We start from the raw sequence: 25,906 nt of genomic DNA on the forward strand, positions 1-25,906 counted from the left end.
GAGAGGGAGAGAGAATAGCCTGCCCCTGGCCCTTTCCCTCTTATGAGATGTGTGTGTTCCACCATGAGAAAATCTGTTTGATAGACAACAGGGAGTCCAGAGTTGAGTCAGAGTGGCACAGAGCAGGAAAACAATGAACAGAGAGAGAGACAGAGAGAGAGAGAGAGAGAGAGAGAGAGAGAGAGAGGAAAAGAGGAGTACATCCTCTGGCAACCAGAATTTTTCTCAGCCCTTAGCGTTCTCTTGTTTTTCCACACAAACACCTGAGACTAACCAGCATGCAATGCTCCACAGAGAAAACAGAGCAAAATGTGTGAGACCCAACACACAGCACCCTTAATCACGCAGACAATACTGTGTCCCAGTTACCCAGGCAACGTGGGACCCAACAGTGTCCCAGTTACCCAGGCAATGTGGAACCCAACACAGTATCCCAGGTACCCAAGCAATGCAGTACCCAACACAGTATCCCAGTTACTCAATGTGGTACCCACAGTATCCCAGTTACCCAACATGGAACCCAACACAGTAACCACAATAGGAGCAATAACATAAATTTAGACAATTATTTTAACAATTATCGTCTCCAGCATTATCATGATAAACAACACTATTGTGACCTGCTCATCTCAGTGTGAGAGATGGAGAATTAAAAGGTCGCGAATCTTAATTCTGGAAACATTTATGCTATATTAAAGAAAAGACCTGCTACCGATTCATGTTATGTTCCTAACTATTTACTAATGAAAAGTTTTTAATAACAGACAGCTTCAGACACGACCGCACTGCTATAATTATCACCTGTTTAACTTTATAGCTGTTCCTGCCAGTGAGAATTTCTTTGTACTCATGACAGCAATTTAAATTCAGTGGCCATCAGGTAGAGTACTTGTGCTGAGACTTAATTTGGTTTTCTAGAACACTGTCACGGTCTGAACAAGTTCTCTGCGTTTGTTCGGACTTGTCGGCCAGCGTCATGATTCCACCATCCCGTCTCTTCTGGGTCTGTGCGTTCTTTTGTTAGTCCTGCCATGTGCTTGTTTACTCTTCAGCTGTGCCTTGGTTTACTCCCTCCCGTGCCCATTATCCGAGCTGTTATTGTCATCACTGTCTCCAGGTTATTGCACTTCCCTTTGTCTGCTCCTGTGCAATTACAACTCTCTGTTCCCTGTTAGCACTGTATTGTTTTCCTCTTCTGTATAGTTGAGTGTTGGTTTGACCTGGTTCCAGTTTTATGGTTTTTCTTTGCAAACCCTATTTGGGGTCTGTGGAAGCAACATTTAAAATGCAATGAAATATTCAATATTGCAACTTTCTTCCTTTATCCAATTATTACAACATTTGTAAGCTCTGGACATTTTCACTCTTTACCGGAGAGTGGGTCACGCGCGCCGGGGAGAATGGGTCACGCGCGCCGGGGAGAGTGGGCCACGTGCGCCGGGGAGAGTGGGTCGCGCGCGCCGGGGAGAGTGGGCCACGTGCGCCGGGGAGAGTGGGTCACGCGCGCCGGGGAGAGTGGGCCACGTGCGCCGGGGAGAGTGGGCCACGTGCGCCGGGGAGAGTGGGTCACGCGCGCCGGGGAGAGTGGGCCACGTGCGCCGGGGAGAGTGGGTCACGCGCGCCGGGGAGAGTGGGTCACGCGCGCCGGGGAGAGTGGGCCACGTGCGCCGGGGAGAGTGGGTCACGCGCGCCGGGGAGAGTGGGTCGCATGTGTTGGAGTTTCTTTGTTTCATCTGCATGTAGCTCAGCTCTCATTATCAGACTTAATTTGCTCTAATCTTCAAAAAGTGGTGTTTTGTAAAAACTTACATTTGTAGTTAATTAGCTGGCCATGTGTGTGTGTGGAAAAGCTTAGCTATAGTTTAGATTGGAGTGTTTGTACCAATGGAATAGTTAAACCACCAAATAAGGGATGAAGTGTACGTGACAAAAAGCAACAAGATTTAAATTATTGCAACATTCTATACCTTCATCCTGTTTGTTTGTGTGTGTGTGTGTGTGTGTACATCCTATAGACAGGAAACTGACAGCAACACCCCCACCCCCCACATACACACACACACACACACACTCCTGTTACAGTATCTAGGTTAACATTTAGTCTTCATATCCTGGATGACGTGATTCTGATTCCCAGCGTGCTTGTCGAACTCCTGCATCGAGACTGCTCTAGGTCCTAAACTCTGTCCTGCTCATGGCCTCAATTTCCTACAGCACACAGCATGTCAGCTCACGTATGCCCTCCTGGTTTTGTATGGATAGAGTGCATCGCACGTGGAAATCTTACAGGTGAAGGGTGAGGATGGTGAATGAGACATTTTGAAGTACCCCCAAACACACAGGTTACACTCTGACCAAGCTCCCATAATCCTCTGTGACACTCTGACCAAACCACATTCTCTGTTACACTCTGACCTAGCTCCCATAATCCTCTGTTACACTCTGACCAAGTTCCCATAATCCTCTGTGACACTCTGACCAAACCACATTCTCTGTTACAATGTGACCTAGCTCCCATAATCCTCTGTTACACTCTGACCAAGTTCCCATAATCCTCTGTTAAATCCTCTAAGATCTCATGTCCTGCTACACTCTAATCAAAGCCAGGGCCGTGCTCTGATGAAGCAGCTGTCAGAACTGCTACTCACTGATCTCAGAACAGCACCACACACTATTTTCAGAACAGCCATGCCAATACAGAGCAGTGCCACACACCTTCCTTACACACAGACTGAACACACACACACACAAACACACACACACAGACACTGAACACACACACACACACACACACACACACACACACACACACACACACAGACACAGACACAGACACACACACTGCAGGCCTCTGGATGTTTAACAAGCAATTTCATACAGGAAGCTATATCTGCCCAGACGCAACGCCACACACACACAAACAGACTCTCTCTCTCTCTCTCTCACACACACACACACACACACACACACACACACACAGCAAGTCCAGAAGTGGGGCAGAGTATTAGAGGACATTCAGGTCAAAGCAGAGCTGAAGCACTGCAGAGACGAGGACAAAGATCTTATTTCGTCACCTCTGCCATTTTTTGATCCGTCCCACGTCCCAGATGTCCAATGCCTCCTTCTGGAGTGACAGTGTAATAAACTGGTAATAAAATCTGAGCGGCACCACTAAACACACCCTCGGCCCTACAAGCCACCAGTCGCACCTGCCACTCAGACGTGACGTAGCGACTAGCTTCAGAGTGCTGTCCAGCCTGCTGCGTCCTCAGCAGAGGCCGTGTCTGCTGAGGATGCTGAAAACCGCTTCTGCAGCCAACGTCAGACACTCAAACACACTCAAATACAGAAAGACACTCAAACACAGTCAGACACAGTCACACATTCAAACACACTCACACAGTCAGACACTCACACACAGTCAGACACTCACACACAGTCAGACACTCAAACAGTCTGCATGAGGTTCATCATCCAAACACAAGCATGTCTGGATGGAGAAGGTTTTCTGTGTCCTGACTCCGCTGAGGCAGCCAGGCAGCCGGAGCGTGTGCGGAGCCACGGCAGAGCTCTGGGTTAGCACACCTTCACACACCTGAGTGGCTCTACGTTCCCAGATCACAGCCACCTGAGCGTTCGGATGAGCACTGGAGACGAGTAGCGCACCTCTCCCGCTCTCTGTTCCGTCACCTCATCTTTCTCTCATCGCTTGCTTCCCTTCGCTCGCAACTGTTATTTTTTTCTCTTTATATCTCCCACTTGACCCCATTCGCTGGCGTGCGTGTGTGTGTACAGCAGCATGAAGTGTCACTGTAAAGCTCTCTGGAGTCTCCAGCGCTCTCTCTCTAAAAAACAACCCTTAACCGCTCTCTCCTGTGAGGTAGACCTGAGCCTGACTTCCTCTCATTTCTCCTCCCCTCCTCCAGTTCTTTCTCCTGATAGCCCCTAAAGGAAATAAGACTCAGTTCACTACCTGAGTTCTCCCACTTTCTTTCTCGCGCTCTCTCTTTTTCTCTCCCTCATTCTCTCTCTCACACAGATTGTGGTTTACTTTTCAACAACTCCAAACTGGAGGTTCCATCTCATCTCTTCAGTTACAGTGTACATTTCCGCCCTAAATCTGTGGCTGGATTAGAGACACTGTTTGTTAGTGTGAGATAGTGCAAAGGATTGTAGTCTCCGGTAAACTCTGGGGATATTTCTGTCGTGTACTCTGTTCCCAGTGCAGTCTGCAGACACACACACCGCTTCAGACCACATGAACTGAGCGTGCTTGGTAACGAGAGTCAAACCTTAGAGGAGAAACTCCAGCCATGATGTAGAGAGTTTCCAGCACAGGGCTAATGTGAGCTTACGAACGCCAGCATCCCAAAGGGAGTGCTGCTGCTGCTGTTATTACACACACACACACTCACACACACACACCCACTCACACACACACCCACACACACACCCATACACACCCACACCCACTCACACACACCCACTCACACACACCCACTCACACACACACCCACTCACACACACACCCACTCACACACACACCCACTCACACACACACCCACACTCACACACCCACACTCACACACCCACACTCACACACCCACTCACACACACCCACCCACACACACCCACCCACCCACTCACACTCACACACCCACTCACACACCCACTCACACTCACACTATATTAAAAACAGTGGTGAAGGTACTGGACTATTAATCAGAAGGTTGCTGGGTCGAGCCCCACCGCTGCACTATAAGACCCTTAGCCCTCCGTTGCTCAAGGCGTGCTCAGTCATAATTATAAGTCTCTTTGGATAAAAGCGTCAGCTAAATGTAAAATTGACTGGACTGATTCTACAACACCCATAAGCCTCAGTGTGATAGAATGTACCATAGCATGAGTTTATTAAGCAGTCTGCAAACATGTCTGTCTAATACAAAACCATGGAGGTTCTCCACATCACCTACAAACATGACATGACAAAGTACACAGTTCAAACTCCAGACGGAGAGGAAGCGCAAACAACCTGGAAGCACAGAACCAGTCGCCCATCATTACACATCTAGACCCCAAAACAAAAGACAAGACAGAATATGTAACGCTGAGACGCATCACAGTGTCTGTAAAGTGCTCATGGCTGATATGTGGTTTCTGATTAGGGGTTCCCAGCAGTCTGGGACCCAGCCTCAGTTGTGTGTTAGTGCAAAACGTAAACAAAGAAATCCATCGTTTATGATTTTGTGTGTGTGGAATACTTCAAAGCTCTTCAGACGTTTCTAAAACACTGGACAGAGGGACACGGTCGTTCTGGCATAGCGGGTCACGTTTTCTAAGTCATTTTAACCGGTCCGGTCGCATCGCAGAGTTACCAGTTCAGCAAGCGGTACTGGCGTGACCCACAGACGCGGTCCCGCTCGTCCCAGACTACACCGCCCCAGCGCACCCGGAGCTGCGCCCACACCCTCCCCGTCCGGCCGTTCGCCACTCCGAACTTTGCTCACTGCGCCGAGCCGGTGGGTCTGTGGAGGGTTGACCGGTTCCCTCCCGAGCTGCTAGATAGCGGAGCGGTGCGCTCACGTGCGTTTACCTCCACGACGGACCGCGAGCGGAGCATGGCTCCTCGTGCTGTTCATAACACATACTAAATCAATCAGATTAAAACTTAATATTTTCACTTACTCATATGCTATGAGGAAAAGGGGGAAAATCAGCTATTCTGGCAAGTGTACACGCAAAAGAATTTCGTAATCCCCGAATCATTACCGAACTAAACTTGCAGGTCCCGCGACTCACCAGGGGTCGAACTCGTGGATGACGCTCTCGAAGCGGATCACGGCGAACAGCCTGGAGCTGAAGCCCGCGAGCCACGCCAGGAAAAGCACCGTGAACGAGAGCAGCGAGTGCCACGCGGCGGGCTGCGTCAGCCCGCGGGACAGCCCGGCTTTCGCAGCGGCGCTCGCGCGACCGACCGCCCTGGGCTTGCCGTCGGAGGCTGCGTGCTGCTCCGCCATGCCGCGCGGCCGTCCGAGCTGGAGAGGTGATGGAGAGATGACGGAGAGGTGGAGAGAGCCCTGCCTCGCTCTGCCTCCACCTGCGCGCTCGCTTCGGCTGCGGCTCGTGAGGAGCGGTCGCTAGTCCGCCCACGTCGGCTCGCTGCGTCACGCGGTATGTCCCCGCAAGCCTCTCGTGCCATCCGCGACGACTGTGCGACCAGATGAAGGAGGGAGCGCCTCGCCCCGCCCGCGCCCGGTGACACGTGCGAAGGGGCGGGCTTATAGTTATCGATCCAAAATTGTGTAATTGCAGCAACCCTCCCCCAACACACACACACGCGCACACACACGCAAACGGAAGGGCAACGGAAACCTGAACTTTCCGCGCAGATCTACATCAGGGCCTCAGGAACTCAGTCCGAACATCTGCTTTAGAAGATCCGCTTTAAGGGCGGTCTTGAGTTCAGGGATTCAGATGGACGCGCCCGTTTCTTTGTTTCCACGATGGCAGACCTGAAGCCGGTGTGGACGAGCGTCTGTTACCTCACTAATGGGAAGGTAGCAGACTACTTTATTTGGCCCCCAAACAAATGGCACAAAGCTAAAATAATCAACACAGAGCAATAACTGGGCATCTTCTCACGCTTCTGGGCAAATTCACAAAGATTGATGTCTTTTCGTATTGTTTCAACATCACCATTTGTCAGGGGTGCAAATCTCTCTCTCTCTCTCTCTCTCTCTCTCTCTCTCTCTCTCTCTCTCTCTCTCTCTCTCTCTCTCTCTCTCTCTCTGTCACCCCGTAGTTTAAAATGTTTTCAGACAGGTTCTCTAAAACAAGCTGTTTAACTGTGATTGTCAGTCGATCACGGACCCGATGTACAGTCGATATAATTCGTGTCTAACCGTCCCATCCTTCGTGCAGCCCATCAAGTGCTTTCCGCACCATCTGTGAACGGACTTTGGGTGTGACAGAGCAACAGAAAGCACGTGCGCTGTAAACAGAACGAGGAGGCGTCTGCAGCGCGCGCCGGAGAGTGACCCAGCTACCCTCATTCATTCACGCCATCATGTCTGAACAATACAACGTCCTTTTGAAGGACAAGAAATGCAAGCTCGCTCCCGTAGGCATGAGGCATTCGAGCGGGCTTCCTTTGTAATGCCTCCATCACCACGTCGTGGCCTTGCCGCTGATTTCGGTGAAGGGCAGAGCATGTTCAAAACAGGGCAAGTTGGGGTTATCACGTTTATTACAAACAACACATTGATGGCATTCATGGTTTGGTCTGCGACATTTTCAAATTGTGCTCCTTTTCTCTCTGAGTCCCGTTTATAGTGCTCTAAATGGAAATAACTGTCACAGGGTCATCCAGGCTTGTCAGGTGATCCAGGTAACCGTGGTTAACCCTGCAGGATAAACCCAGGCTAGGTGGCCTTGAAAAAAACTGCATGAATACATCGGAGCTTCGTATATTGACACTGTAGATAGATTGCAGGCAGTGGCAATCCCATTCAGATATTGAACTGCCACAAAAACAAATGAATATGTCGCATGTGGTTCAGTGAGGGCATCTGAACAGGAATCTGCAAAAAAGAAGACATGGGAGATCTCGTCCAACACCCAGGTGAGAAAGACTGAGACATAGGAGATCTCACACACGCGCGCACACAGAGGAGAAGAGGAGGGAGGTGGAAAAGGGTAGGAGGGGGAGAAAGAGACGGAAAATCAAGGCCAAAGAGCAGGCCTGATGAAGTGTGGGAGGAGAAGGGGCTAGAACTGCGCTGTGGGACTGACGGGAAAGTAGAGTGTCGATGTAGACCTGAGGGGAGCCAGAGAACAAGAGGCAAGCAGAGCTGACCTTACCGCACTGTGCACGCACGCTCTCAGAGAGGTGTCAGCCTGGGATCCTGGAGGCCCACATCACAGAGAGCCATCCAGTCTGGGCCCCCTCCACACAGTCCCTGAGACGCTCAAATCTGTCCAGTGTTTAGCCGCATTCTTCCAGCAAGCCGTGTACAATCCACACCCATGTACGAAATCACTGGCGGTGGTAGCTCAGTGGTTAAGGTACTAGGTTAGTAATCACAAGGTTGCCAGTTCAACTCCCACTGCCTGGTTGCCACTGTTGGGCACCTGAGCAAGACCTTTAACCCTCAAGTTGTGTTTGGTTATAAATGTAATTTGCTTTGGAGTGTCAGGTAAATGTACAAGCCCCTCACTGTCCTGCCTGTTAGCAGTTCAGAGGATTTATGTAGGAGTTGAATTTGGCCATGCCTGTCAGGCTTTTTGAGGGTACTTTTGGAAGAAGGCTATTCAGACTTCCTCGTGTAACAGCCAATGATTGACAGTCCGTATTAGCACGCCGGGTATCTAGCCGCCATGTCAGTGCTCTACACGTCGTTGTGTTTTTGTTGGCTAACTGCCAAGCTTTTTCTGCGTCCTCTCAGGTGAGTTACAGCACAGAGATCTTTAATCAGAGTGTGCAGAAGCAGACCGCCGGCCCTGGCTCTAACAACAGAGAAGACAGTTTCACGGTGACGCGAAGTCTCCCCGCCTTAGTGAAACACATCCTCTAAACACCAGAAGGATTCATGCGTTGTGTGCATTGTCATAATGGAGATATTCCATCTGGATCCATTCAGACTGTATTTTTGAACCGAAGCAAATTCCAAATGATCAAACTGGATCAAATCAAAAAGCACAAACATTCACTTAACAACCATCAACCATCTCAGTTCAGATCCTGGTTATGGTTCTGATGAGGAGGTTTCTTTTAGTTCACCCCTAAAACATGACACAACCCCACGACAGATGTGTTCTGCCGACGTGGCGAATTTATAGTGTTGGATTATGACCAGTGATGTCCAGGAACAGCTCCCTGTTTGCAGTGAGAGAGCTGAGAGGTGAGTACATGAGAGGTGAGTACATAGAGCGAGGTGAGTAGATGAGAGGTGAGTACATAGAGCGAGGTGAGTACATGAGAGTGAGTACATAGAGCGAGGTGAGTACATGAGAGGTGAGTACATGAGAGGTGAGTACATAGAGCGAGGTGAGTACATGAGAGGTGTGTACATAGAGAGAGGTGAGTACATGAGAGGTGAGTACATAGAGCGAGGTGAGTACATGAGAGGTGAGTACATAGAGCGAGGTGAGTACATGAGAGGTGAGTACATGAGAGGTGTGTACATAGAGCGAGGTGAGTACATGAGAGGTGAGTACATAGAGCGAGGTGAGTACATGAGAGGTGAGTACATAGAGCGAGGTGAGTACATGAGAGGTGTGTACATAGAGAGAGGTGAGTACATGAGAGGTGAGTACATAGAGCGAGGTGAGTACATGAGAGGTGAGTACATGAGAGGTGAGTACATGAGAGGTGAGTACATGAGAGGTGTGTACATAGAGCGAGGTGAGTACATGAGAGGTGTGTACATAGAGCGAGGTGAGTACATGAGAGGTGAGTACATAGAGCTCCCCCAGTATACACTCTGAACAAATGGCCAAACCAGTCCCGTCCAGACCACTGGGAGGGCCATCACAACACCCAGGGGAATAACAGAGGGTTGGCCGACTTTCTGTGGGTCTGTCTGTCTGCCTGCCTGTCTATCTGTGAGCCACCTCACTCACACACACACAGAATTCACTCTCACTCCTATGACTATGAGTACATTTTAATTATTTATTTAGAGAGTGTGTGGAGAGTGAACACACAGACGCGTGCACACACACACACACACACACACACACACACACACACACACACACACACACACACACACACACATACACACACACACACACACATACACATGTACACACATATATACACACATTCTCACACACGCTTGGTGAGCAGGTGTGAGTAGTGTACCTGACCAGTGGATGTGGGTTCTGTGGGTTCTGTTTTGGAGAGGCAGCGACACATTCACCACATGCTTGTGATTAGACACGGCTGTCTGCTCACTGCCTTGCTCGTGTGCCATGGAGAAGGGGGGGTGTACATCCCGCACAGGATTGTGGGAAAGACAACAGCTTGGGCTGACACTGAGACATCATGGGCTCTTAATACATTATAGGCTTTTATTACATCATGAGCTCTTATTACATCACTAGTTCTTATTACATCACTGGTTCTTATTACAATATAGACTCTTATGACATCATGAGCTGTTACATCATGGGCTCTTATCATGGGCTTTTGTGCTGGCCTCAGTGCATTTGAAAGCTGCACTGCCTGGTAGGATAAGATGAGTTAATGTAATATTTCTCAGAGTATAGCAGAGCTTGCGTACTGCACACGCGAGTGCTGTCCCGTTACTGCACACGCGAGTGATGTCCCATTACTGCACACGCGAGTGCTGTCCCGTTACTGCACACGCGAGTTATGTCCCATTACTGCACACATGAGTGCTGTCCTGTTACTGCACACGCCGGTGCTGTCCTGTTACTGCACACGCCGGTGCTGTCCTGTTACTGCACATGAGTGCATTGGTGTTGCTGCATACACAAATGATATCCTGTTACTGCACTGTTAGAGCAGGTGCGGCATGTGTGTTAGGGCAGGTAGAGCAGGTGTGTTAAGGCAGGTGTATTAGGGTAGGTGGGGCATGTGTATTAGGGTAGGTGGGACAGGTGTGTTAGGGCAGGTGTGTTAAGGTAGGTGGGGCAGATGTGTTAGGGCAGGTGTGTTAGAGCAGGTGGGGCACGTGTGTTAGGGTAGGTGTGTTAGGGCAGGTAGAGCAGGTGTGTTAAGGCAGGTGTATTAGGGTAGGTGGGGCAGGTGTATTAGGGTAGGTGAAGCAGATGTTTTAGGGTAGGTGGGGCAGGTGTGTTAAGGCAGGTGAGGCAGGTGTGTTAAGGCAGGTGGGGCAGGTGTGTTAAGGCAGGTGGGGCAGGTGTGTTAAGGCAGGTGGGGCAGGTGTGTTAAGGCAGGTGTGTTAAGGCAGGTGATGCAGGAGTGTGTTACAACCCAGTCTAGGCTTTGAGCCATAACAGAATGGAGGTGTATTTGTGAATAGTTTAACATTAACAGCAACAGAGGCTAAAGTGAAGGATAAACAGAACAGAGACTCGGAGTGTATGAATGTTCCAGTGTGTTGGGATATAAAGTCAACACTGGAGTGCCAGCAGTGAGGACATCGGGTTGGCCAGTGCCAGAAACAACAAACACACACCCACACTGGCTGACATCACCATGCCAAATAAAAATATAAACAACAGACAGTCACTGCCATAACTCCCAAACTACACATAAACATACACAAACCCTTTTACTGTATACACTGATCATACCAAAGGGAAGTATACAACAGTACAGTGATACCATGGATTACTGACACAATACAAAACCTAGCAAAGGTACAAGAAAACCAGACTCAATATGCAATACAAGTCTCAAACCAGTCTCAATGTCCAATACAACATGTCTCAAACCAGTCTCAATGTCCAATTCAACATGTCTCAAACCAGTCTCAATGTCCAATACAACATGTCTCAAACCAGTCTCAATGTCCAATACAACATGTCTCAAACCAGTCTCAATGTCCAATACATGTCTCAAACCAGTCTCAATGTCCAATACAACAAGTCTCAAACCAGTCTCAATGTCCAATACAACATGCAAAGGCAGAATTCACAAATGTTCCACAGCAACTCGACAGAGATCCCCAAAGCTGATGAATGCCAGACTGCAGGTTATGCTATCATGAGGGTCCCAGGAAAATGATGTATCCAGCATAATGGAAGATCCGGATTGTCCCACGGACTGGACTTAGGGAGGGACAGGAAGATGTAGGCAGGACCTGGAGGCCCTGGAGAAACAACACCCACAACACATTCACAGCGCAGGTGAACATACATTTGGCAGGCTGCCCAGACTGGGCTGAAATGCTTCGTGGAGGTTCAGAGAAGCTCCATGGTGCTGAAGTGCTGAAGCAACAGTGGAGACCCAAAGAAAGTGTATTGAAGCTTCAGGGTTCCTGCTGGCAAGAACACAGATGATCTGGAACTGTACAGCAGAAAGGAAGAGATGATTGTTTAAAGATCACACGCACAGCAGTGAATTAGACAGGGCTTAACCAGACACCAAAACACACACACACACACACACACACACACACACACACACACACACACACACCACCACCACCACCAAAACACAGCAGTGAATCAGACAGAGCTTAACCAAACACCAAAACACACACACACACACACACACACACACACACACAAACACCAAAACACACACTCACAATGCCAAAACAAACAAACACACACACACACACACACACACACACACACACACACACACACACACACACACACACACACACACACACACGCACACACACACACACCACCACCACCACCACCACCACCAAAACACAGCAGTGAATCAGACAGAGCTTAACCAAACACCAAAACACACACACACACACACACACACACACACACACACACACACCCACACACACACACACACACACACCACCAAAACACATGGCAGACAAAAGAAAAACAGAAGCCTTCTATATAATGTTACAGTCAGAAAATGTCTTGAGCATCCCAGACCAGTATGAGAAGCTTCTAGAACAAACTCTGCTGGATGTCATTCGTGTTTGTTAGGGTTCAGACTGAAGCTTTCTAACTATGGGGGCTTGATTACTGAGCAGTTACAGTCTACTGGCAGTAAGGAAGAACACCGCCTGCTCTTGCACAGACAGAAACATAAGAAGATAGAGTTTGGGAACAAATGAAAAACTCACTTCTGGGAAATGAAGGAGAGAGAAAGAGAGAGGGAGAGGGAGGTGGAGAAAAAGGGGGAGATGGTGATGGAGGTGGAGGTAGAGGTGGAGGTGTTGATGGTGATGGTGATGGAGGTGGTGATGGAGGTGGAGGTGGAGGTAGAGGTGGTGGTGGCGATGGAGGTGGTGATGGTGATGGAGGTGGAGGTAGAGGTGGTGATGGTGATGGAGGTGGTGATGGTGATGGAGGTGGAGGTGGAGGTAGAAGTGGTGGTGGCGATGGAGGTGGAGGTAGAGGTGGTGATGGAGGTGGAGGTGGAGGTAGATTTAGGAAACAACAAGTAACTGCACATGTTCAACAGTAAAGAACAGCAGACATGGTGAAACATGTCATTGTCAACACTTATCATTGTGTAAGACAGACTTTATGTATTTTGCACTTCTAGGCATCAGCATTGATCCCTGTATTCTACAGTATTCTAGTTCATTGGTATGTTGGACTCTGACCTACTGTACTGTACTAGGATACATTCTAAGAGTAAATGACAAAGCACTTTTGTAAGTGGCTCTGGATAAGAGCGTCTGCTAAATGCCGTAAATGTAAATGTAAATGTAAATGAAGCACTAAGATGAACTCAGAAAGGACACAAGAACACCTTCAGCAATCCAGTCTAGTGGGTTTAGTTTTAACAACTGATTAAATAACTAAGATTAAAAATAGGACAATTACTGAAAACCGACACTCAAAGAACAAAATCTCTGATCACCTATAAATCTGATATCAGCCTCATACTTTTCAAAACACCACACACACAAACATGTTCAGCAGTGCAGTACTGGTCTCGTGTGTTGTGTTTGGCTTATATATTCATGTACTTTACTCTATTAATAACTGAAACAAATCAAACCCAGACTACATCATTAGAAATGCAATGTGAATCAGACCGTACGAACCCTCTCCATAGTCCCTGTGTGCCATACACTGGCAAAACTGGATTTTTATAAATTATGTAGTTTTGAAATAAGTGTCTTGCAAAAGAAAGATCAGATGTGTTTTGTCATTTCTCTGTCTGGTTTCAAGAACAAAATGAGCCCCGTTTTCAAAAACACTAGAATACAGTCACATGAACCAGCATTATAAATTCAAACAAAAATCACGTTACTGTGAAGAACTTGTTCTTGACACTGCTCGGTCTGGGCGTGCAACACACACGTATGCTCATGTGTATTAAATCTTCTTGTTCTCAGAAAATTCGACCACCTGGTTCGCTCTTTCTAAACCTGTTTGCAATAATCTCCTAAAAAAAATCCCACTGAAATGGTAGGTTGCCAGGTGACGATGGGAGCACATCCTGCCCTTGGATTTTCCTGTCTCCTGCACCAGAGACGGCTTAACGATGCTCGTTCTCTGGGCGATTAAAGGATGGATGGTCCTCACACATGTGTGTGGTGCCGAGTCCTCTGCACTTGTCCACCTGCTAGGGGTGAACCAAGCCAGAACCGTAATGAGCTTGGCCTGGCTGATCCCCACGGATACGGGCCGCGTCCTGAGTTAGACGAATAACTACTTCGGCTCGGCTGTCAGTCATGGCTTTGGTCCCGCCCATTCTGCACACCGCAGACTCTGAGCGAAGGGTGTATCCGTTCCAGTAGCACCTCCACATGGCCACAGTTAGGTGGGAAGCGCTTCCACATATGGATTCTCTGATTGGCTCTGCAATTACATCACCTTTTCTCTTGCCAGATTCATGGTTTTCTTTTTCTTTTTTTAGTTTTAATTTCAGAAATGTCTGACAGGGTGTTTTCTCGTGTCGCCTACGTTCATTATTAACTGTTTTGTGCTGCTTTTTACACAAATAAGAAATGCAAATAAAGCCTAGTTCTCCATATTGTCATACACATGGATCAAGGACAACAACAGTTGTTTATTCCGCATGTTTTTTGTGCGATTCCTTAGGAACTTCCCAGTCTTGAATTAGCAGCTCCACAGATGGAATCAGACACAGTAAGCAGCTTCGGCACGGAACGCCACGGAGCCACGGCAACCAAAGGTGCAGGGCCCTGTGTCACAGCAAAGCCATGTATTATCAGGAGCCACTCTGCTAACCGGCCCGCACAGAGTGGCTCCTGATACTAGCACGCCACTCCGCTAACCGGCCCGCACAGAGTGGCTCCTGATACTAGCACGCCACTCCGCTAACCGGCCCGCACAGAGTGGCTCCTGATACTAGCACGCCACTCCGCTAACCGGCCCGCACAGAGTGGCTCCTGATACTAGCACGCCACTCCGCTAACCGGCTCCTGATACTAGCTCCTGATACTAGCACGCCACTCCGCTAACCGGCCCGCACAGAGTGGCTCCTGATACTAGCACGCCACTCCGCTAACCGGCCCGCACAGAGTGGCTCCTGATACTAGCACGCCACTCCGCTAACCGGCCCGCACAGAGTGGCTCCTGATACTAGCACGCCACTCCGCTAACCGGCCCGCACAGAGTGGCTCCTGATACTAGCACGCCACTCCGCTAACCGGCCCGCACAGAGTGGCTCCTGATACTAGCATGCCACTCCGCTAACCGGCCCGCACAGAGTGGCTCCTGATACTAGCACGCCACTCCGCTAACCGGCCCGCACAGAGTGGCTCCTGATACTAGCACGCCACTCCGCTAACCGGCCCGCACAGAGTGGCTCCTGATACTAGCACGCCACTCCGCTAACCGGCTCCTGATACTAGCTCCTGATACTAGCACGCCACTCCGCTAACCGGCTCCTGATACTAGCACGCCACTCCGCTAACCGCACAGAGTGGCTCCTGATACTAGCACACCACTCCGCTAACCGGCTCCTGATACTAGCACGCCACTCCGCTAACCGGCGCGCACAGAGTGGCTCCTGATACTAGCACACCACTCCGCTAACCGGCTCCTGATACTAGCACGCCACTCCGCTAACCGCACAGAGTGGCTCCTGATACTAGCACGCCACTCCGCTAACCGGCTCCTGATACTAGCACGCCACTCCGCTAACCGGCTCCTGATACTAGCACGCCACTCCGCTAACCGGCTCCTGATACTAGCACGCCACTCCGCTAACCCCCAGTGCCCCCTACAGGACTGCAGCGCTTTGCCTACACTCACGCCACTCACTCGGCGCTCCAAAGGGCTCGACTGCCATCCTACTGGTTAGGTTAAGGTGGACACTAAGTGCTGGTTCCCCACACATAGATTAGGCTTAAGACTTGAATTTGCAATGGTGTTTCACCACTGGCACTGTGGTTTAGCTCCAGACTAGGCTTAATCCACACTGAATCCAGACTAGGGTTAATACAGAAAGAATCCAGAATAGGTTTAACCCAGACTGAATCCAGACTAGGTTTAATCCAAACTGAAACTGGGTGTTGCGGTTGTGAAGGTTGGTCTGGAATCTGAGACTTGGCTACAAGAGTTACCAGCACAGGAATACCCAGTGTAAACCAGTGAGTATCAGGTTTAAAACCCAGTGCAAACCAGTGAACATTAGATTTGAAACCCAGTGTAAACTAGTGAATATCAGGTTTAAAATCCAGTGTAAACCAATGAGTATCAGGTTTAAAACCCAGTGTAAACCAGTGAACATTAGATTTGAAACCCAGTGTAAACCAGTGAACATCAGGTTTAAAACCCAGTGTAAACCAGTCAGTATCAGGTTTAAAACCCAGTGTAAGCCAGTGAACATCAGTTTTAAAACCCCGTGTAAACCAGTGAGCATGAGATTTTAAACCCCTGTGTAATACAGTGAACATGAGATTTTAAACCTGGTTTAATAGAGTGAACATGAGATTTTAAACCTGGTTTAATAGAGTGAACATGAGAGTTTAAACCCAGTGTAATACAATGAGCCTTTATTCAGTGCTGTAATAACCTTACCACATTCTCCAAGTACGGGCCTAGAAAGAGACCTGCGGTCTGCTTGTGACATGGATGACATCATAAATCCATCTCTTAGAGTGGATGTGGTTGTCAGTCACGGGCAGTTCAGTCAGAGCTCTATTCCCAGTGCCTGTTTTAGATTATAGATTATAATTCTGTTAGAAGTCTACTCCCAGGGCCTGCTTCAGATTATAGATTATAATTCTGTTAGATCTCTACTCCCAGGGCCTGTTTTAGATTAGGGAAAGAAGACTGCTTCAAAGGGATCTCGGATCCCTAGCTAAATGGCAAAATGTTCAAACAGCTTGGTTCAGATCCACGGTGCTGTTATGGAATAAAATCCATTAAAACTGCAGACTTGTACAAGAGGAACTGCAGATGTCCGGCTGCCCTGGGTTATTTACGACTCCACAAACAGAGAACACGTTTAACCTTCTACTGTAACTGACACCTCACACGGCTGAAAACCAACACCTCGCCTTTAGTACACAAATCTGCGGAGAACTCAACTCTGATTGGTCAGTAGACCTGGAGGTCTGTATGTAAGGTTTAAAAAAAGTTTAACAGGCCACTACTTGAGGAATCTGTTTTATGTAATTAAGAGTTCTTTCTCTTAGCAGACACTTGTAACCAGCTCATTAAATTCATTTAAACCATTATTATGAGTTAATTATTTGGTGAAGAGCCATGTAGGATAAACTAGCATATTATACAGTAGGTTAGATCGCTGCCTGGCAAGCCCCACCCCTTCACGTTGTTAGGGGTGTGCTAAACCTATCAGGGATTAATGTGTAATAACAACTAGCTAGTACATACATGTACATTGTATGTAATCTCCTTAAATAACACAGAATTCTATACATAAATTACATGTAAATTAAAAAAACGTAAATAAGACATTGTAAAGTCTACAATGTAGCATTCAGTCTATAAAGTATAAATTCATATATATATATTTCAAGTTATTTATTTTACTTATTTTAATATAAAAGATTATGTGGAGTAATCTGCAATGATAATAGCGAATATGCTAGATCTTTGAAACTACAAAGAATGCAGAGATATGTAGTAGATTCATGAAGAAGAGGATGATCTGAAGGCTAATGTTCCTCCTGCCTGTTAAACTAACCTGCTATCGTGGGACAGTGGGGTTGGCCTTGTGTTTCTCATCTGTGATTACGTCATGCTCCCTGCTGTAAATCCAGCATTCCGGTTTAATCCAGGAAAGAAACGGGAAGCCGACACCCCTCAACTGGCTCTATCGGATACAACAAGCTGTGTTTCTCCTGGTGGATTCGGGAAAAGTTGGACAACGGACTTACTGGGTGCTCAGCGGAAGGAGACGATGACATGAAGGAGATGAGTGGCTGTAACTCAGCAGGTCAGAGCTGAAGGGAGCGGAAAAGGAGCTTCCCGTCGGCCCAGAACAAACAGAGGTTAAACTCCCAATGCAGCAGCCCTAGATGGACCACGGTGACAGGAGAAGGAGAGCTTTGTAAAGGGCAGGGTCTAGGGAACGGGCGGAGGAGTGTTCCCAGCTCAGAGAGCAGGCGTGGCACCCGCATCGGCCATGTTGACTAGAAGCCTCTCCACTGCAGACGTACAACAGCAGAGCGGAATGTCACACTCAGCGTATGTTGCTACTTGTGTCGTCCAATGGGCTGCTCCACATGCCGCGCGTAACAAACGTGAGCTGCTCTCGGGAAGTGTTTGAGAGTTCCTCATTTGGGAGGTGTAGGCAGATGGAAAACAAACCCCCAAGCCCATACGCCTTCCCAGAATCGCACTTCAGCCCGGCTGAGAACTCGGCTCTTTGGAAGGTGACGGATGAGCTGTTCACACTCCAGCACACGCTCCTGGGTGACGAACTGATGACCTGAAAGAGCATCTCAGAGATGACTGTGTGTGTGTGTGTGTGTGTGTGTGTGTGTGTGTGTAATCCTCAATGTGCTGGATGATATACCAGGATCAGCATACTTTCAGCTCCAAGCTGAAATGTACAATGAGGGTTCATTGTTCCAACACCTGGACTGGATTCGTCAGTTAGCGGGAGCCAAGAGTCCCAGGAGACCCAGGGGACCATGGTGACCCAGAGGACGTAGGGGACCCAGAGGACGTAGGGGACCCAGAGGACGGCCGTGCGGTCAGGCTGAGGTGCTGACTGTCACGTGTCACCTGCATCGGTACATTGTAGAGATTCTCTGGGGGGTTGTACACAGCCCACACAGTCTCACACGCATCATGGCATCCCACTGACACCAGGAGTGCCTCTTGTAGAATCTCGAGGAAAATCGCAACTTATCAAAACAGCCATTAGATCAGGCACCACGGGCAGTACCTAGTTATTCTGTGGGGAAGTCTGTTCTATTCTCCACTGTCCGCACCCATGAACGATGGTGCCTGAACTACAGAGTTCCTTCCGTTATGATATTCCCAGTCTCCCATAAAGGAACGCCTGAGTAGCACTGACAGCTCGCTGTCAATCAAGTGTACTCACTAAAATATTAGAACCACAAAGGCAAATCTCTGCCTGGACTGATGAGCTAATTCGCTTTTTGGACAGTATTTTATCATGTACCTGTTTTTAATTAAATAATTGTATTAATGTTTAATATATAACACTTTAGATTCATACAAACATAGTTTATGACATGTTCCCTGGGTCTTCAGTTCAGTGTGGGTACAGTATCCCCACTGGGTGAAGAGAACCTGAGACACAGGCATTGTGGACAGCCCCCATTCTGGGGATTTAAACACCGCTGGAATTAAAGGTATATTTGTCACCCTACGTAAAGTAAATCTGTCATTGTATAAAAACCAAATTCACGCCAAAGAGAAAATTTGAAGAATGAGAAAATCAGTAAATGCAGCAATTGTCTCCTAGTCTGGTTCATATCATTTAAATGTAGGAGTTCAAATGTGCTAAATCCAAGGAAAAAAAGATTAATGTTGGGATCTAATGATGTGAGGACGAGTGTGTATGTGAGAGTGCTTCCTGAGATTAACGCTGGGATCTAGTGACATGAGGAGTGTGTGTGTGTGTGTGTGAGAGAGTGCTCACTGAAATTAATGCAGGGATCGAGCAGCGTGAGATGTGTGTGTGTGTGTGTGTGTGTGTGTGTGTGCTTCTTGCAGTGGTCCAGACAGTACCCGGTTTGAAGACAGATGGTACCCAGTCTGAAGACAGACGGTGCGTGGTTTGAAGACAGAGAGTACCTGGTTTAATGAAAGATGGTTCCCGGTTTGAAGACAGAGAGTACCCGGTTTAAAGACAGACGGTACCTGGTTTGAAGACAGACAGTACCCAGGTTAAAGGCAGATGGTACCCGATTTAAAGATAGACGGTACCCAGTTTGAAGACAGACAGTACCTGGTTTAATGGCAGATGGTTCCCGGTTTAAAGACAGAGAGTACGCAGTTTGAAGACGGTACCTGGTTTAATGACAGACGGTACCTGGTTTACAGGCTTCCCACAGTCTTTGTTGGCAAAAAGGACTGAACATTTCAAAGATTATTCAAGGTTGTCCAATTAATTTTGGTGTCCTGAAATCAGAGGACTATGTACAAAAACACCTGTTAATCCTATATGGCCCCTTACACAGGTGTTTATACTCTGGAATTAAAGCTGACATTCTGCACTATAACTGTCTATAATTTCTTCCTTTTCAGATCCAGTGAGCCAAACAAACACAATTTGTATCACTGTCCAAATACTTATACGCCAGTCCCCTCACACAGCAGCAAACATGGGGCATGGGAGGGGCATCACATGTGCCTGGCTCTATTCTGCTAACCTCTGACCTCTGACCCCTGACCTCAGAGATGACTCTGGCAGAGGTTTCTTTCCTCCGTGAGCTCTGCCCCTCTCTTTAGCCACAAATGCTCTACTGCCAGCTGTTCTGAATGTTTAATCCCCACCTTACGCTGTGCCAGCCTGGGTAAGATGATGCCCCCGCAGACGGGGGACAGAAATGCGTCTGGGTAGGAAAACACTCGTTGGGGGTGATCTAAGCCCCACATCCTTTGATCAGGCAGACATGTGCTGCCTGACATCATTAGCATACAATAAAGCAAGGGAGATGCCTGACTCTGTGCTCTGCTCATGAATTATTCATGGTGTGAGACAGTGCTGCTGTTTGACTGGGGAACCTGTGTGATATGCGGCGGTTAAACGAATGCGTTTATGCAAATGAAGCTTCATGTGGATGGAAAAATCACTTGTTTTCGCAGTGTTTGGCCATGAGACCCACGCACATACAATATCTGTAAAACACTGTGTGTGTGTGTGTGTGTGTGTGTGTGTGTGTGTGTAGCTGTAGGCATTAATGTTCAGTTTTAGGGGATGGTTTTAACAGTGGAGCTCAGTGTTCAGTTTTACAGGGAGACATGTTGGGGTATATAACATTCTCTGGCTGGCAGTACCACTGTGTGGAGACAGAACTGAGGATGAGGAGGAAGGCTTGTTGAAGAACAGGTGGGGAACATGTCAGAGCTGTTATCCAGGCCCACGGGGGCCTGTGCCCTATATCACTCCAGTCAGCAAAACTGAACTGAAATAAAGCAGAAAATGTTAATCTTTGTGTGGGTGAGGGATATCAAATATGTGTGTGTGTGTGTGTGTGTGTGTGAGAGAGAGAGAGAGCGTGAGAAAGAAGAGAGAGAGAGCGTGAGAAAGAAGAGAGAAATTAAATATTGAATATCAGTGTATGGTGTGTATGTATGACTGAGAGAAAGAGAAAGAAGAGGAGAGCTGTTCTCTCTCTGTGTGTGTGTGTGTGTGTGTGTGTGTGTGTGCGCAAACACACTACACTGACTCTCTCTCTCTCTCTCTCTCTCTCTCTCTCTGTGTGTGTGTGTGGGTGTGTGTGTGTGCAAACACACTACACTGACTCTCTCTCTCTCTCTCTTTCTGTGTGTGTGTGTGTGTGTGTGTGTGTGTGTGTGTGTGTGTGTGTGCAAACACACTACACTGACTCTCTCTCTCTCTCTCTCTGTGTGTGTGTGTGTGGGTGTGTGTGTGTGCAAACACACTACACTGACTCTCTCTCTCTCTCTCTCTCTCTCTCTCTCTCTCTCTCTCTCTCTCTCTCTCTCTCTGTGTGTGTGTGTGTATGTGTGTGTTAGCTGGGTGTGTTAGCTGGGTGTGCTAGCTGAGTGAGCTAGCCGGGTGCTAATGAGGCTCACAGACTCATCTCACAATGACACACCTACCGGGAACCTGGAAAAAGTCAGTGTTACATCATGGAAAACAACAGTTGGTTCACTTCAGCCAGGGACATAAGCAAATGTGTATGTAAAGTGTTCTTATCAAAAACAGGATCAGGAATATTTCCAACAGTTCTAATACTTCAGGGCTGGTTTTCCGAGCAAAGACTCTGAGCGATGCTAATAGATAAACAACTGTGACAATATGTACCTGAAAAAGAGAACTGGCCTAGACAACTTGAACAAACTAAAACACACAACCTGAACAAGCTAAAACACACAAGGTAAACACGCTTAAACACACAACGTGAACACGCTAAAACACACAACCTGAACATGCTAAAACACACAAGGTAAACACGCTTAAACACACAACGTGAACACGCTAAAACACACACTGTGGACACGCTAAAACAGACTAAGAGAACTAAGAGAACTTGGGTAAACAAAGAGAGAAACATTTAACTTAATTACACAAAGAGAATTTGCTTAAAACAGAGAAGACATACAAACAAATAAACAAAACAAAACCAAACAGCTCCAGCATCTTCAAGCTTGTGTGTCTGGAATAAGAACCGTGTGGTGAAGATCTCCACGTGTGATCCTGCGCCAGGCAGAGCAAGCTGGGGCCTCAGGCTCCGCTGTGGGGCGGGTACTGCTGTGTCTGTGTCTACCGAGGGCCAACTCAATTAAACCCACCACGGAAAAGCTCCTTTTTCCCACAGCCATCGAGTGGCGTCGGGAGGCCGTAATTGGAAGGCTCAGTGATCGCAGCGTTAAGCATGCGGGTGACATCGCTTGGTAAGCGGTGTGAGCCTGGCCAAGCCTCGCTGCCCACTCACGCGTCCCAGACGGCCTCGCGCCATCTGCCTCGCACGGCATATGGTTCGATTTCGCTTCTTTGATCTTGCAAAGCAACAAAACCCACGTGGAGGGCTGATCTGAGGGAGCTTAGTTCTCAGTCTGACTCACACTCTCCCTCTCTCTCTCTCTCTCTCTCTCTCTCTCTCTCTCTCTCTGCATGACTAATCATCTACACCATGAACTGCTTCCAGACATGACAGGCTGAACTCACAGCATCAGATACAAAAGAGAGGGAACGAGAGAATGGAAAAAAAGCAAGAGAGGAAGATAGAGAGAGAGTGAAACAGACAAATAGAGAGAGAGAGAGAGAGAGGTGCGAGTCTGTCAGCAAGTATCCACCCATAGAGGCTCCGCCCCACTAAGGTGCCACCATTTAGTGAGGCTCCACCCTTTAGTGAGGCTCCACCCCTTTCCAATGCTGGCCAGCCTCTCTGCTGGGTCAAGTGGGTGTCTCTAAGATAACACATAATCACCACTCAATCTTAAAACGACAGTCAACTAGAACAGAAATGACGGAATGGCGTGTTATTAACCCAGGAGACCTCCAAGAGACCTCCTGACTTTTAAAAGCTTTTCAATTGATTGTATTTCATCGCAAAGAGAATCATTAGTAGTTCAGCCAGCGGAAGCCTGTGATGATATTTAGCCCTCAGGAAGTTGGCAGTCACCTCCATGCACTGGTGGAGCCATACTGAAGTAACACCTCTATAAGCCAGTGCAGGAATGAGGGCCATTCCTACACTGGAACCATTATGCTAAAAATGAACCTAGGACTCCCAATGCCATCCTCAGCTGCTACCTGAGTCTGAGACTGACGCTGCGTAAATCCTCTTAACAGTGCGGATGTGGAAGTGAAGATTTCTGTTGAATATGCATTTTGACCACATTTGCCAACAACTTTTGGCATTTGATAAAACAGGTCGGTTTTGAAAATTGGTATGTTTAATCTCTCTGGTTTTAGCGTGAATTGTTTATTGCTTCAGATGTTTAGAGCACAACTTTGAGATTATACAACTCACACATCCCACCGTGCTGTCCTGACTGATGTGGTCTCCGAGCATGAAGGTTCAGAGAAGCATGTCGGGCTGAGAGCTTGTGTGAGCGCACCCTTCCAGAACCTACCGCAAGAGCTGTTAAAGATTAGTACAGCATCAGTCTGCCTGACTCACTATCATTCACAGAGAGGGGGGGAGCATGTACGAGAGAAGAAATGAGAGAGGAGGGGAGAGGTGAGGGGAGGTGAGGTGAGGGGAGAGAGGAGGGAGGAGGTGATGTGAGGCATCAGATAGCAGGCAGCTCACCTGTCTTATGGGGACCATCACCAGACACAGACTCGATTATAAATCTACTGGAGCAAAGCTTGTAAAGCAGCGGTATGTGTGTGTGAGTGTGAGTGTGTGTGTGTATGTGTGTGTGTGTGTGTGTGTGTGTGTGTGTGTGAGTGTGAGTGTGTGTGTGTGTATGTGTGTGCGTGCGTGTGTATGTGTGTGTGAGTGTGTGTGTGTATGTGTGTGTGTGTGTGTGCGTGTGCGTGAGTGTGTGTGTGTATGTGTGTGCGCGTGTGTGTGTGTATGTATGTGTGTGTGTGTATGTGTGTGTGTGTGTGTGTGTGTGTGTGTGTGTGTGTGTGTGTGTGAGTGTGGCAGTTCATCTTCAAGGCTCCTCTACCTCTGTTTGTGATCTTACTGTACAGAAAAAGAAGCAGAATTCTGCTGAAATGACTGATTCTCAGAATCTGATCTCCTCATCCAGGTGATTCTGTCGTCTGATCTGCTCATCCAGTTTCAGGTAGTTTTGGGCCGTGCCCGCCAGCCTGCTACAAGCCGAGCCTGGGAGACTTTGACAGACCTGCGTCCGGGCGTGTAGGCGCTTCCAGAGCTCGGTACAATCCATTTCTGGCTGCTTTTGAAACATATCAGCCTCAATTAAGACTGACTCACCCCATGACTAATGTCCCATACTGAAAAAATTATTTGTGCTTTCATCTTTTTGACACAATAGGCTTTTTTTATTCAGAGGTCATAGGTCATTCCCTGATTGAGCGCATGAGATTAATCTACAAAAATGCATTGTTAGGAAAACGCCTGGGAGGCAGGTAGCGCATCCCTCTCTCTCTCTCTCTCTCTCTCTCTCTCTCCCTATTGTGCATGAATTAACACATCTCCCTCAGCGAGTGTGTGTGAAGATCGGCTGTCTCTCTCTCTGCTGCGGCGCTCCCACGCGCTGCGGTCCCATCCTAGTGGTTTGAGAGCTGGAACCTCAAACGACAGGGACCAAAGTCACAACGTTAATGTGACAACGTTACGTTTACAAATAAAATGTGACGGTATTTTGTTACAGTTACAGAAAGGAGGCAGTAACTGGATTACTGGTACATTTAACGATATGGTGATGACTAACAGCCCAGCCCGGATAGCGCCCCCACCCTTTTAAACGGATCCTGTCCGCGCGGGCGCCCTGTAAAGGTTCCAGACATGCACGTGGTGCGAGACGCGCGGCTGCGCGAGCTTCCGCGCGACCCACGCCTGACTCTGTTCTCATTAACGCACGCGACGCAGTGCCAGCAGCTTTGTTTATGGCGAGCACGGGAACTGTTTTCATGTGAACACAAGACTGCTTATCGTGAACGGGATTTTTTCAACGTTAACACGTTTGTTTTTTGTGCAATAGGTATACGTTTAATATGACTTTATACATGCTAAATATATTTTGGTGAAATTGATTTCCTTTTGTGTTTAGTTGATAATAAATCGCAGATTTAGGCCGTGTATACCGGTATACAATATGGCGGAAAAGCGTTTTTAATCTGTATATTCCAACAAGGTGCTGCAGGTTTAGTGAGAAGATCTTTGTTATCACCTATGTCGAAACATTCTTCACATGTCTGAAATGTTTCCAGTAGAGCGCATCAGTTTGACAGGAGTGCAGGTATTGTGTATTTTACACCAGTTTGACAGGATTGTAGAGATTGGTTAATCTGCACTAGTTGACTAGGATTATAGGGATTGTGTATTCTACAGCAGGGCCATCTCAGCAATGCTGGACAAAATGGCATATATGGACAACTTTTACACACCTCCTGAATTCATGAGTCTGAGGACAGGAAATACAGCAGCTCGTGGGCACTTGTTGCTGCCCACACGGCCTGGCACCGTAGTGGTCTGGCGTTCCAGAACTCTTTGGCAGTTAATGG

General features: G+C 47.9%; 1 protein-coding gene across 2 annotated transcripts in view; it reads right to left on the bottom strand.

The window, feature by feature from the left end:
- Positions 1–6,197, bottom strand: part of LOC113568279 (dolichyl-diphosphooligosaccharide--protein glycosyltransferase subunit STT3B-like) — a 101,419-nt gene extending 95,222 nt beyond the window's left edge. Inside the window, exon 1 of one of the 2 annotated variants that reach the window (XM_035523303.2) lies at positions 5,800–6,197. In XM_035523303.2, the coding sequence (XP_035379196.2) occupies positions 5,800–6,017 (218 nt within the window). In that variant the 5' untranslated portion in view covers positions 6,018–6,197. The remainder of the gene's footprint in view (positions 1–5,799) is intronic. The other variant, XM_081711791.1, reaches the window with a different exon arrangement.
- Positions 6,198–25,906: the final 19,709 nt, after the last annotated feature.

Source organism: Electrophorus electricus, chromosome 4 (genome assembly GCF_041902795.1).
Source record: "Electrophorus electricus isolate QZ-2024a chromosome 4, ASM4190279v1, whole genome shotgun sequence".
Lineage (NCBI taxonomy): Eukaryota > Metazoa > Chordata > Actinopteri > Gymnotiformes > Gymnotidae > Electrophorus > Electrophorus electricus.